This window comes from Engystomops pustulosus, chromosome 3 (assembly GCF_040894005.1).
Source record: "Engystomops pustulosus chromosome 3, aEngPut4.maternal, whole genome shotgun sequence".
Lineage (NCBI taxonomy): Eukaryota > Metazoa > Chordata > Amphibia > Anura > Leptodactylidae > Engystomops > Engystomops pustulosus.
The window spans coordinates 106072754-106085130 of NC_092413.1; the positions used below are offsets into that span (position 1 = coordinate 106072754).

At 41.3% G+C, this 12377-nt stretch overlaps 1 protein-coding gene across 1 annotated transcript in view; it reads left to right on the plus strand.

The window, feature by feature from the left end:
* Window positions 1-12377, plus strand: part of LOC140121736 (amine sulfotransferase-like) — a 37788-nt gene that overhangs the window by 5729 nt on the left and 19682 nt on the right. The window contains exons 4-5 of the mRNA XM_072141727.1: window positions 5132-5258; window positions 6522-6616. Of these exons, the coding sequence (XP_071997828.1) occupies window positions 5132-5258; window positions 6522-6616 (222 nt within the window). The remainder of the gene's footprint in view (window positions 1-5131; window positions 5259-6521; window positions 6617-12377) is intronic.

Consider the following 12377-nt stretch of genomic DNA (forward strand, 5'->3'; position numbering starts at 1 on the left):
CTCATATCTTCAAATGATAATACACAGGGATCAGATAGGATTCATGCCCACTAGGAAGGCAAGAGATTGAACAAAGCCATAAATGTGATTCAGCATGAACCAAAGAGAGAGAATTCCAAAACTACTTATATCTACGAATGTTGAAAAAACATTCAATAGAATGCGATGGAATTTCATCTCTGGCTCTCTAGAACATATTGCTTTGGGCTCACAAATGTGTTCTTGAATCAATACACTTTATAAAACCCATATGGCAGAAGTTTCAATGAATGGTTGTTTAACTATTTTTCAATTTCTAATGGTACCCATCAAGGATGCCCTCTATCTCCTCAGATATTTATCCTAAAATTGCGTACCTTGCAACATCTAAACTACATGCAATATTTCCAACAGTGTCCCAATTATGCAGGAGATGTCATATAGCCAGATGTACTTTGATTCACATATTTTGGGAATGGACATAGGTGAATATTTTTGGAGAGAATTATGGAATATTGCTATGCAGATTACAGAACCCTCTTAAATGGCATCTATCATCAGATTACCTAATGGTAGATGGCTATTACATACCTCCCTGTCCCACCCCTGTGTTTTGCAAGCTTTATTTCTTATATCTTTTCATGGCTGCTGGAGACTTGAAGGGTGGTGGTGGTGTTCCCTTAATGACTTTCTTAATAAGAAATAACTTTCTCCTTGAAGCTGACTATGTTGAGGCTCTCTCACTCCTGTACAAATCTTCTAGTAGAATTCATAACAAGCTATGTACAATTCCCCGCTGCATTGCAATTCTAATGTGTCATTATGTATTATTACAGTATATTAATTACTGTACCCCACTTATGATACAACACTACCACCAAGTGGCAGAAATCAGAATTGTTCTATACGTGCTATCTTCAACTCTGTAAGGGTTAAATTCTCTATTGACATTATCTTTGCAAAAAGTCTAAAAAACTTTAGACATTTGCAGAATTCCACTGTTGTCATTAGCTGGTTTTCCCAGACTGCATCCATGGACAAGGGGTATATAAGTTAAGCCCTGTCTGTAATACTGGGACTGATGATTTCTCTCATCGCCTGTCAGGAGATAGAGTTAGCCTTTCTCTGCTGTTCTGGAGAACAGGACCAAGTTACAGGTGAAAACCAGGGTCAGGAATGGGTGACCGGCAAACACACATCATGTGATGTACAGGCTATGCTATGTGTATGCATTATCTCCTGCAGTGACACCACATTTGGAAGATTTGAAGGTGTGCAGGAAAGACGCATGGTGATCCGGTGGTCTGAATAGGAGTCTGTTCTTATTTGGAGTTTCTACGTTTCCCTGGAAGTTGGATGAAGATTGTCAGCTGCAATTCAGCTTGATTTGAAACTTACATATTGAAAACGTTGAGCTCCAGCTCTTTTTATATTTTTATATGTGTTTTATATGTGCTAACGCATTTTTAAAATATAAGTTAGTGTCTCAATACTTGTTAGCAAACCTCTCTTACCATCTGTCAGGAGACAGTTTGAAGGTCCTGCTTATTGTCCGAAGGATTTTCCCTGTCACCCAGAAGCTTACACCAAATTATGCTGCCCACTCTGCAGAGCCCATCCAGCTACTGTACAAAAAAAGCATATAGATACCAACCACACAGAGAACCCTGGTACTGGGTTGAATATACTACTACCACAGCCAACCACTGACACACTTGCAATTCCTTTCAAAGATTTTGTTGCCAGCCTCTTACTCTGTTTCTCTTGTTTGGAGTTCTCTACAAATAAACCATACTGTGAGTTGTGTTAGGGATTTTGTTACTTTACAAACTCTCTTTTTTATCTTTAATTCACTCTGCTGGCCCATGCCAGGGTAGATGAGGCCTACCCTTGGACGTTGTGTTATTTTGACCCAAGCTTTAGGCTGCAGCCAAGTCAGCCACTTCAGTTACTTCAGTTGTAGCCTACAAGCAGCACCTACATACATGTTTCTGTCAGCTTTGGTTGAGTGTGTTGCACTAGCAAGGAGACAAGTTCACACACTGCATGATGCATAGAAGGTTATGTGACAGGAGTTAAAACGACACCAGGCCCGATTATTAGAATCTGAAGTGTGTCACGATAATTGGTTACAACTTTGGAACGCTTTAACATTTCCATGTGATTTTGAGATTGCAAAGGAGACTTGAATTTGAATTGGAGACTCAAACTACTTCATGTCAGTTAAACTATTTTAGTGATATATACTGCGTTTCCTTCTGAAAAAAACGGGAATTTGAAAATATTTAATCATTTTTGCCAAATTTTGAAATGTTCTGCTTTCCTGGCATATAGTAAGATCCTCCAAACAGCGTGATAACTTATTAGGAGGCTTAGAATGTTAGGTGAAAATTTTCTCATTTTCATGTACATAGCCAAGACTCACCTTTTTGAGGGACATCTTAACTTTCATATGCAGACATTTGAGGGCTTAATTTTTGAAAAATGAGATACAATACACATACTTCATTTTGCGTCATCCATACCTTATTTATGAGTTTATTAACTATTTCAAGGTGGACACAAAGAAAATCATCAACGTATAACAATAATATGTTATGATTATTCTCTTGTTTACTACAATTACGGCAAAACCTAATTTATGGATATCATTTTTTTTATCTTTGCCCAATTTTACTGAACAATAATGATATTTGAGAAAATTGCATTTGCATAACTTCTGTAAGTTTCTGTTGACTGAGCTGGTTGAGGGTTTATTTTCTGCAAAAAGAGCTGCTCTTTTCAGTGATATCACTTTGGGTCACATAACTTTTCTGATTGCATTTTAGAACATTTTTGTGAGGGTACTTGATAAAAATTTTATGTTACTGGAAGTTTTTCACATTTTCTTTACCACATTTACTGTGTACTGTAGACAACAAGGTCCATGTTTGACCATTGTGCCTTAGGGGTTAAACACTCAATTGAAGCTTGCAAGCCCAAGCACATAGATGCACCACTAAAAAGATGGTGAACTCTGTCAGACTTGAGCGGGGAAGTTACGTCCACATGTGGATGTCTCTGTACTCTGGAGAAATTGCATAACAAATTGTATGATGGGTTCTCTCTTATTATCCTTTGTGAATGTGTAAATTTAGGGCTAAATTAATGTATTACTGGCAAAATTACTGGACCATTCTAAATTTCACCTCCATTTTGAATTACTATTATTAATCAATTACTATTAAGATCTGACCCTCACAGGACATCTGTAATGATGATGTTGATGAAGCCAAATTGCCATTTTTCTCAATGTGGATGCTGACAAGGAGGGCAGCTGTGAGGGCTAGGTGAATGAAGATCTATGGGGTGACGATGATGCCTTAGACCCAACATTATTTTACAGCAATAATAGTTTGGAGGAAGTAGCAGTGTCACTAAGTCATAGGTAGCCAGCAGAAGATGTGGAAGGGTGAAAAGGTGCATCAGGAAGCCAATAGTCATTACATGGCCTGCTGCCACCCACCCCACCCAGGGCTGAGCACACAAGGGCCGGCCCAGAGGATCCAGCCAGTCCCTGAAACAAGCAACAATCTTAGCACCTCATGTATGACCAGGCCCCTGGCAAACAAAACAGCTGCAGAGGATGACTACCCAAAAAACATGGAATGCCTCAAGCTGTTTCTGTCTCTTTTGGTCTAAACTACTAGCACCACCTCCCAAGTGACAAGGCCAACTGTCTTCCTGCAAAGGGAGAATGTGACACCACCTCCACAACCACCCTGCCTGACCACACCATCCCAGGGTTCGTCTGTGCTGCTAGGACTGTGCTGCTGTTTTTCTATTTGTATTGCAAATTTGGATTCCCTGAGTAGAAAAGGTCAGAGACAGTCAGAGACGGAGAGTCAAAAATAGATACATATGAAATATTTTTTGCAACATCCCCCACCAGAGCCTAGCCTTTCCTTGTGGGCCTGGAGGCAGCTGGGGCCCAGAATACTGGAGTGGCTGGCTATTGCAGCCAAGGGCACAGGCAACAGAGGCAACGTTGTGCAAATGAACTTACAGTTCTTTATTGAACAGCAGACAGCAGGCAATGGGCTAAAAACAATCAAACAGCAGATTTTGGATTACTGGAGTGGTCATGGAGAGTGGTCCACAGGAATCTTGCACCATAGTAGATGCAGGCTGGGATAGTTGAGGCGGAATTGTTTTCCAAATTGTGGAAGCTGCAGCTCTGGGGTTAGAATCTCCTAACTCAGTTCCAGGGATTAGTATCTGTGGCAGCACTGAAGGTGTGCTCCACACACACACTCTCTCTCTCCTTGGCATAAGACCCCTGAGACAGACCATGAGGTAAGAACACAGACAAGGTACTTGTCCTCCCCCTGTTCAGGTGATAGCACCTCTCCAATCACACTGCAGCGTACAATACAGCCACATAATTGGATAATTACTTACGCCAGTTTAACTTTGGCCTTTCCAGGCAGAATCTACAGCTACAATTTGTGTAGGCTCACCAACCCCGGGAGCTACAGCTAATATAAAAATATATATACAAAAAAGTGAATAAACAACTTGTTTGAACAGGAGTGCTGCCTCGTCTTTTATTTTTTGGATATGGAGTTTGCTGATCTTGGAGTCAGGTCCGCTGAGGCTTGCACCCACACCTGTATTAATTTACCAGTAAACCACTGTGCTGCTCCACTGGAAGAACTTCTTTAGCTATATGTATATACAGTATATATTATATAATCAAGCATCAACTCATATATAGCATACAATAGCATACAATTACATCGTAACACCCTATATCCATAGAATAGGAATTAGTTTACATGTATTATTTAAGTACATGCACATTGAGCAAAATAAAGATAACAAAATGAATGAGTAAACTGGCTCACTAAACCAACACTGTGCTCAACTCCTTTTCTTCTTTTCAGCTTATAATAGGGAACAGTGGATTTTATTTGTTGATGTAGCCCTTCCACCTTCTCTAGAACTTTCTAGGGAAACCTGGTGGCAGGTTTACTGTAACAGATGCCATTTAAATTTGCTGTTATAAGTTTGTAAAGTACCATAAGTTGTTATTAAATGAGTGATAGATTATTTATAAAAAATTGAACTGCATTAAAATTGTCATAAAGTGCAATTTGTTTCTGTTTTTCAGGTTATATATGTGTACCGAAACCCAAAAGATGTTCTTGTGTCCTATTACCACTTCTGCAAAATGAATCCACGCATAAAATATACAATAACATGGGAAACATTACTAGACCTCTTCATGTCAGAGAGAGGTAATATAGCAGCAATAGTACATTTATAATTTGAACAAATGTTAAGCAACATATATCACAGAAGAGAATTAAAGGGTATCTTCATATAATGGCATCATAACACATAACTTATAATAAATAAAATAAGGCATCCTAAAATGGTGGATTATACCCACCAGTAATCGAATTGGGGGGCAACATGAGCAAAATAAGTGTTGCTATTAGAGGTCCAGCCTAATATCACTGGATCACATAAGAAGACCTAGGCCCAGATCAATTATCAGTGAGGCAAACTGCATGCGCAGAGTGTGCCAGATTATTGAAGACAGAGGCACTGTCTTTAATAATCTAGAGCATCCCGCACGCCAAACGCTATAGAACTTTTTTTTGCTGGTGCACTCAGTTTAACGGGCATGCTCCGAATCCAAATGTGAATCCGGAAAGTCCCTTTAGGTGCACAGAGTCACGGAGTCACAAAACTAGCGCAAATCGTCATAAATACATGAGAACAGGTGCAGGAACTTTAATAAATCTGGGCCATAACGTTTTGAAACAGCATTTGATGCATTTGTGGACTCTGGCATCAGCGTTTAACAACAGAGACTTAATTGTTAAGGGTGAAGATTATAGGTATGTAACAAGAATCAGAATTACTACATAGAAACAGTATTCAAACCAAAAGTTACTACATATAGAAGACATAAGGGTACTCCTTTTCTTAGTCTAACCGCCTGATGTACCCCTGCTACTTTTAATAATGTTTGGATAAAAAGTGTTTTCTTAAAATTTTGTACTCCAATTTCCTGGTATACAGGAAACAATCACAATTACTAATGAACAGCCAGTAATTGTATTTATTTAGCCTTTCACGCCATCTACAGTAAGTGGGTATGAAAGGGGATTCACTATACGGGCCTGACATAGATTTGCACGGTGCTCAGTCCTGTCACCAAATAGAGGGGCATGGACTTCATCATACGCCAGTTCACAATAAATCCCCCCATTGAATTAGAACCTACTGGAGGCAGGGCCTATTACAGATCCTGTATATTAGCAATATGCTAACATACTACATTTAGACCTCATAGGGTTCAAAATATGGTTTAAATAGGAAAAATGTAGGAAAAAAAGCAATGCATTTTTAAAAGCAGAGAAATATATTAACAAATCACAGAAATAAAACAAATAGAACAGAAGGGCTTCTTCTGTTCCTGGGGATTGTACTGAAATGCAAATTAATATTATGGAATTTTAAAAAATAATAAATTTCATCTTATTTTGCAGCCTCCATTGGCTCATGGTTTGATCATGTTCGGGGCTGGTACACACACAAAGAAGATTATAGTATACTTTTAATGACATATGAAGAAATGAAAAAGGTAATTGATCTGATAGAGCTCCTGCAGTTTGAAATTCTCCTTGCTGTGTACCTCATCCAGGTGGTGGCTACGCAGAGGGCTGAGTTTAGAGTTGAAAATGTATCACAGTTGCTAGTAGATTGACAGACCATGCTGTGGAGTTATCCAGGCGCTCCATTTAAACACTCATGTAACTTCACTATGTGCTTGTTACACAAGTCTTGCTAGTTGTTACCTTAATCACTCTGTTGCGAATTGAAGCCATTACTAATTCCTATTCTGGTATGTAGCCAATGATTGCTATAGTCAACTAGATACACTATTTAATCCAACAAGTACTGACTAAATGGCTAAATGTTCACATCTTCAGGAACAGTGCCCCCCACACTTCAGATCAAATTGTGTCAGTGAGGATAGACAGCTTTTCTTTTGATTTAGAGAAAGTTGTAAAAGAGACCCCAGTCATTGGTGGTGTCGAATGGTGTTCAAAGAGTGGCCACAGTTTTTTTTTTCTGTTTGGAATTATTGTATGAGGAATCCGACAAGGCTCTTTAAGTAAATTCGCAAGGAGATCAGCAAGGTGAACGGCCTCTGGTGTCAAGCCGCATAGAGACTTATTCAGTAGTGTCGAAGAACCGCGTTTGGTCCACATCAATGATATGGATCCTGGCATGATAAAGCATTGTATATGTATAGTGGGCCAGCCATTCCTTGACGTGCAAGTATTACACACTTCTCTTCTGGATGTCAGGATGTAGGATGGTGTCCCGGGCTCTATACTTCAGAAACATGTGCGGTGTTGAGCTAGGTAGAGGATGCTTAGTGAGGATGCAATGAGCTTCTTATACAGCGAAGGAGTAGGAGAAGAAACTGTTACGGTCATATGGTAGAAATGAATAGTTCCTCCAGGAAGGTCACCAGATCTCTTCCTTCCACATGTTAAGGCAGGCTACTAAATGGAGGTTGCATCTCCGCAGGCGATTCTCCTGCTCTTTAACCCCTTACCGACATGTGACGTAATAGCTATCAGCACATTGTAAGGAATGAGGAGGAAAATCGCCGTATACTGCCATACTGTAGACAATCTAGGGTTAAAGTACACTGGGGAGTCTGAAAAATAGTAAAAATAAAAAAGTTAAAAAAAAAATAAAAACACTAAAAATTGAAATCACCTTCTTTCCCTAGAAGTGATATAAAAATAAATAAACAGTAAAAATCATAAACACATTAGGTATCGCCACATCCAAAAATGCCCGATCTATCAAAATATAAAAATGGTTTGTCACTGCGCTTAACCCCGTAACGGAAAATAACACCCGATCAAAAGTTCGTAGAGTCTTTAAAATAGTAGCATCAAAAAATCATCAAAAGTCGCAAAAAATTACACCACCCACAGCTCTGAAGTATGAAAAAGTTATTAGCGCCAGAAGATGGCAAAATAAAAAAAAATTGTACAGGAGGTTTTAATTTTTGTAAATGTATGAAAACATTATCACAACCTATACAAATTTGGTAACCCCTAATCGTACCGACCCAAAGAATAAAGTAGACATTTCAGTTGGGGCACAGATTGAAAGCCATAAAATCCAGGCCCACGAGAAAACTATGCAAAAGCATTTTTTCACCATTTCACTGCATATGGAATTTTTTTCCCACTATATGGCATGGAATATTAAATACCACCATTTTGAAGTGCAATTTGTTATGCAGAAAACAGTGGGGTGTTGGAGGAGGTCCATCAAGCACAATTGAAGTGTGCCCATCTCCAAGGGAGTGCAAGCTGTAGAGAATTCACACAGGGACATGGCTGTTGTAAGTTAGAGGCAGAGATGGCAGTGTAGGATTGCTGACAGGAGATGGTAACTGTGAAGGATGGGCTCCGAGGGTCCACAGAGGCATGCCCAGCAGAAGGGCCGGTAAAGGCTGCAGGAGGAGAGTAGGGCACAATCAGACTTAGCAAATGGAGCCCGAGGCTTCAGCCAGATGGTAGGCTGCAGTGGTCCGGACGCTGTGGAGGCTCCCTAGATGTTTGAAACTGGCCAAGCCCTTCCAGAGCTAACTAGGAGAAGAGGGCAGATGTTGGAGGCCTGTTTTTGCACTAGAGGGTGAGGATACAGTACCACCAGCCACACACCAAAATGTAGGCCCTTTCTCCAGAGGGAGCATAGGCCGCACCAGGCCACAAGTGCTCTGAAGCTCCCGACTGATGGAGCACCCAAAGGGTGTTAGCCAGTGGCTGTGTTGGTTTTAGGGCCCTGATGAAGGTAGATTGTGGGTGCCCTAATCGGAACTCCAGCAGCGCTCATCCTGTTGGCTTGACATTTAGACGTGCCACCCCCCCCCCCAACTTGGGAGAGCCCCTTTTAAAGTGAACCTGTCATCAGGAAGGTCATTTTTATATAGGGGCAGGAGGGGAAGTTCAAGTGGCACGAGTCATCTTCTCCACAATTCCTCCTCCTCACTCATCGCCCTCCTCCTCCCTTAGCCTCTCCCGTTACCTTCTCCTGCTTACTCCAGCTGACCGCCGCCGCAATCAATTCTTATTTGAACTGTTTTCCCCGGGACTCATCACACACTGATTGCAAGCCAAGAAATGTTACAGAAACTATTGAGAGGCATTGGAATTATTAAGATAAACAACAAATGCATTTTTGAAATAAGCACCTCAAAACATTAGAGTTAAAAACACATATTTATTCCAGCATGTTAAAAAGATGTACATCTAATATGATTAGGTGCACCTACACCTTTTGAGCCTTCATATGTCGCTCTTAGCCATGGTCTACCTGCCATATTCAACACACAAACTTTTGATACCCCCAACATGTGGGTACCTGAACCTAGGTTGATTATACAATGTCACCTCCAATCTGAGAAAGTATTTGAAAATTTAGTTAATATCAATAGAAACATCACCAGGTGAACATGTCACGCTGTAATGTGTGAGGGAACAATCTAACATACTGTAATGAGAAATGATAAAATAAGTATCATTGTTATTATAGACTTTACATATAGATACAAAGCACAGGACACAGATGTAAAAAAAGGTACATAAAGAAAATAAAGGAAAACAAATCGATTGAATAACACTTCATGCAAACAAGTAACTGAAAATAGCACCCAAAGTCGAAAATGGCACTTTTTACCATTTTGAAAAATATAAAAAAAATCAATAAAAAGTGATCAAAAGTTCGTACAGTCTTTAAAACAGTAGCAATGAAAATGTCATCAAAAGTCACAAAATTATAGACTTTACATATAGATAATACATATAGATACAAAGCACAGGACACAGATAATAGTAGTTTATGTACAGTATAAAAATGTACATTAACAAAATAAAGGAAAATACATCGATTGAATAACACTTCACACAATTAAGAGGAAAATGTATGTCAGAATACTATACAGTATCTTCTAATATAACAAACTTCAAATGTTACAATTAGAGATGGGCGAATCGATTCTAACGAATCGGAATTCGGTTAGAATTTCAGGAAAAATTTGATTCGTCTTGAAGCTGAAGCTTGCGGTGATTTGTGGGAACAAAGGTTTTTTTCCCCCTCCTTTATTACCAAAATGGGCAAGAGTACAACGTATAACATGGGGCAAAAAACTCTGGGAAGGAGAAAGAAACACCCTCGATCACATGTGCAGACCTGTAAGCCTATCAGCGACTGGCAGGCTTATGTGATGTCACACAGACTATAAAAAGAGGCAGCCATTTTCAAATGTCGGCACTTCACACTGCATGTGCTTCCTGTAGCGTCCAGCTGCTTCTACTGTACTGTACTGTAGTGATTTTTGCTCCAACGGTGTCCGTTTTGGGGGATCTGTATACTCCAAATAGCAGTTCTTTTTTGTTTCTAAAGTGAAGAGGAAGAAATCAGTGTAAAATTCACATACTTTCAGTAGTGATTTCTGCTCAATCCCAGGGTGTCCATTTTGGGGGATCTGTATACCCCAAATAGCAGTTCTTTTTTTGTTTCTGAAGTGAAGAGGAAGAAATCTGTGTGAAATCCAATACTTTCTGTAGTGATTTCTTCTTCGATCCCAGAGGGTCAGTTGTGCTTCTGTATACCACAAATTTCTATTTATTTTGTTAAATCAACATAGTTGATTAACCAACATGTCAGACAAAGAGGTGGCAGGTGGAGCAGGCACAAGGCGCAGCACAGTAAGGGGACGTCGCGGCAGAGGTGGCTCTGTGAGGCCAGAACTGCCATTGTCTTCTAGCTGCAGTGTGTTGATAAACAACCTAAAGGTTGTCAATTGGTTGACAAAGTCACCCACTTCCTCCCATATGACATCTGACAACCCCAGCCAAGAGTCCATGGGTTCGTCAGATACAACCCTTAGTTGGCATGGCCCAGGAGCAGGTCAGCGGCGGTCACCTGTCCTCAACCAGCCTCTGTCCTGTTCATTTCCCTCAGACAGAGATCTACTAGGCGGTCTGTGCTCAGCACCACTATATAGCAAGGATGAATTCTTTGAGGACAGTCAGCAGCTGCTTGGCAGTGAAGAGGTGGGGCAGACATCCGCTACTTTGTGCAGTAGGCAGGAAAGTAGAGATGTGGAGAGTGGCACGGGAAGATATGTGCATACTAAGACCGTAGAGGAGGATAGCAGTGACAGGGAAACACAAATTGATGATAGCCAATCGCATTTGGGAGCCGGGTGAAGCCAGGGATTCATCATCATCAGGAGAAGAGGATATCAGCTTGAGCGTCAGGCAGCGCAGCGGGCAGCGAGTCGCTACTGTTGCTGTGAGTCAGCAGGGTGGCAGCAGTGTGAGGACTGGAGCCAAACATCCACGGGGTACAAATCCCGACTTGCAGGTCCAAGTAAGCAGTGGTACAGGGGCTCAGCGAGGCAGTGGCGGTAGTAGTTGCTCAGTGCAGTAAAATCACCACCTCGGCGGTGCGGCAGTTTTTTGTTATGTTACCAGAGGAGTCGAAGGTGTGTATATGTAGAATCTGCGGGCAGAAAGTGAAGCGTGGCCAGGGAGCTAGTGTTGGCACTACGGCCCTGCGTATGCAGTGTCACCATGCAATGGCCTGAGAGATACGTGGAACAGATGTGGAGGTCCATCCTGCCTCCGCAGCAATAGCAGCAGCAGCACCTAGTGTCACACATGGCATTTCAGCCAGTCAAGGCTCCAGCACCTCTGGCAAAGGGAGCTGTTTGTCTTTGACATCATCTAATGGTCCAGATGCTCATGCTCCTCGCTACGCATGGCGCCAGTAGTCGTTGAAAGAGGCGATTACAAAGAGACAACTATATGCGTCCAGCCATCCTAAGGTGCAGAAGCTGACCTTACTGCAGTCCCTTTCCAAGTCGTGGACTCTGAGAACTAATGGCTTGTGCTGAACCGAGGTGGAGAGTTCCAAGCCGCAATTTTTTTTCCAAAAAGGCACTGCCAGCCCTTCACCAATATGTAGATCAGAATGTGGGCTAGTCTTTGAGCTTATCAGTTTCTTCCAAGGTGCACGGCAGCGCGGACATGTGGAGCTATATCTATGGTCAGGGCCAGTACATTTCCTTTACAGCCAACTGGGTGAATGTGCTTCCCGCTCAGCCACACCATCAACTTGAACAAGAGACGCCGCTTTCTCCTCCACAATGTCAAACTGCTGCTCCTGCGCCAGTGTCCGTCTCCTCCTTCTCCACCACCACCTCAGCCTCCACAAGTCTAAATGCTGCTTGATCATAAAACAGTGGTGTCACGTAGTTCTACACCTGGTTTGCCTGGGCGAACAAAGTCACATAGGGGAGGAAC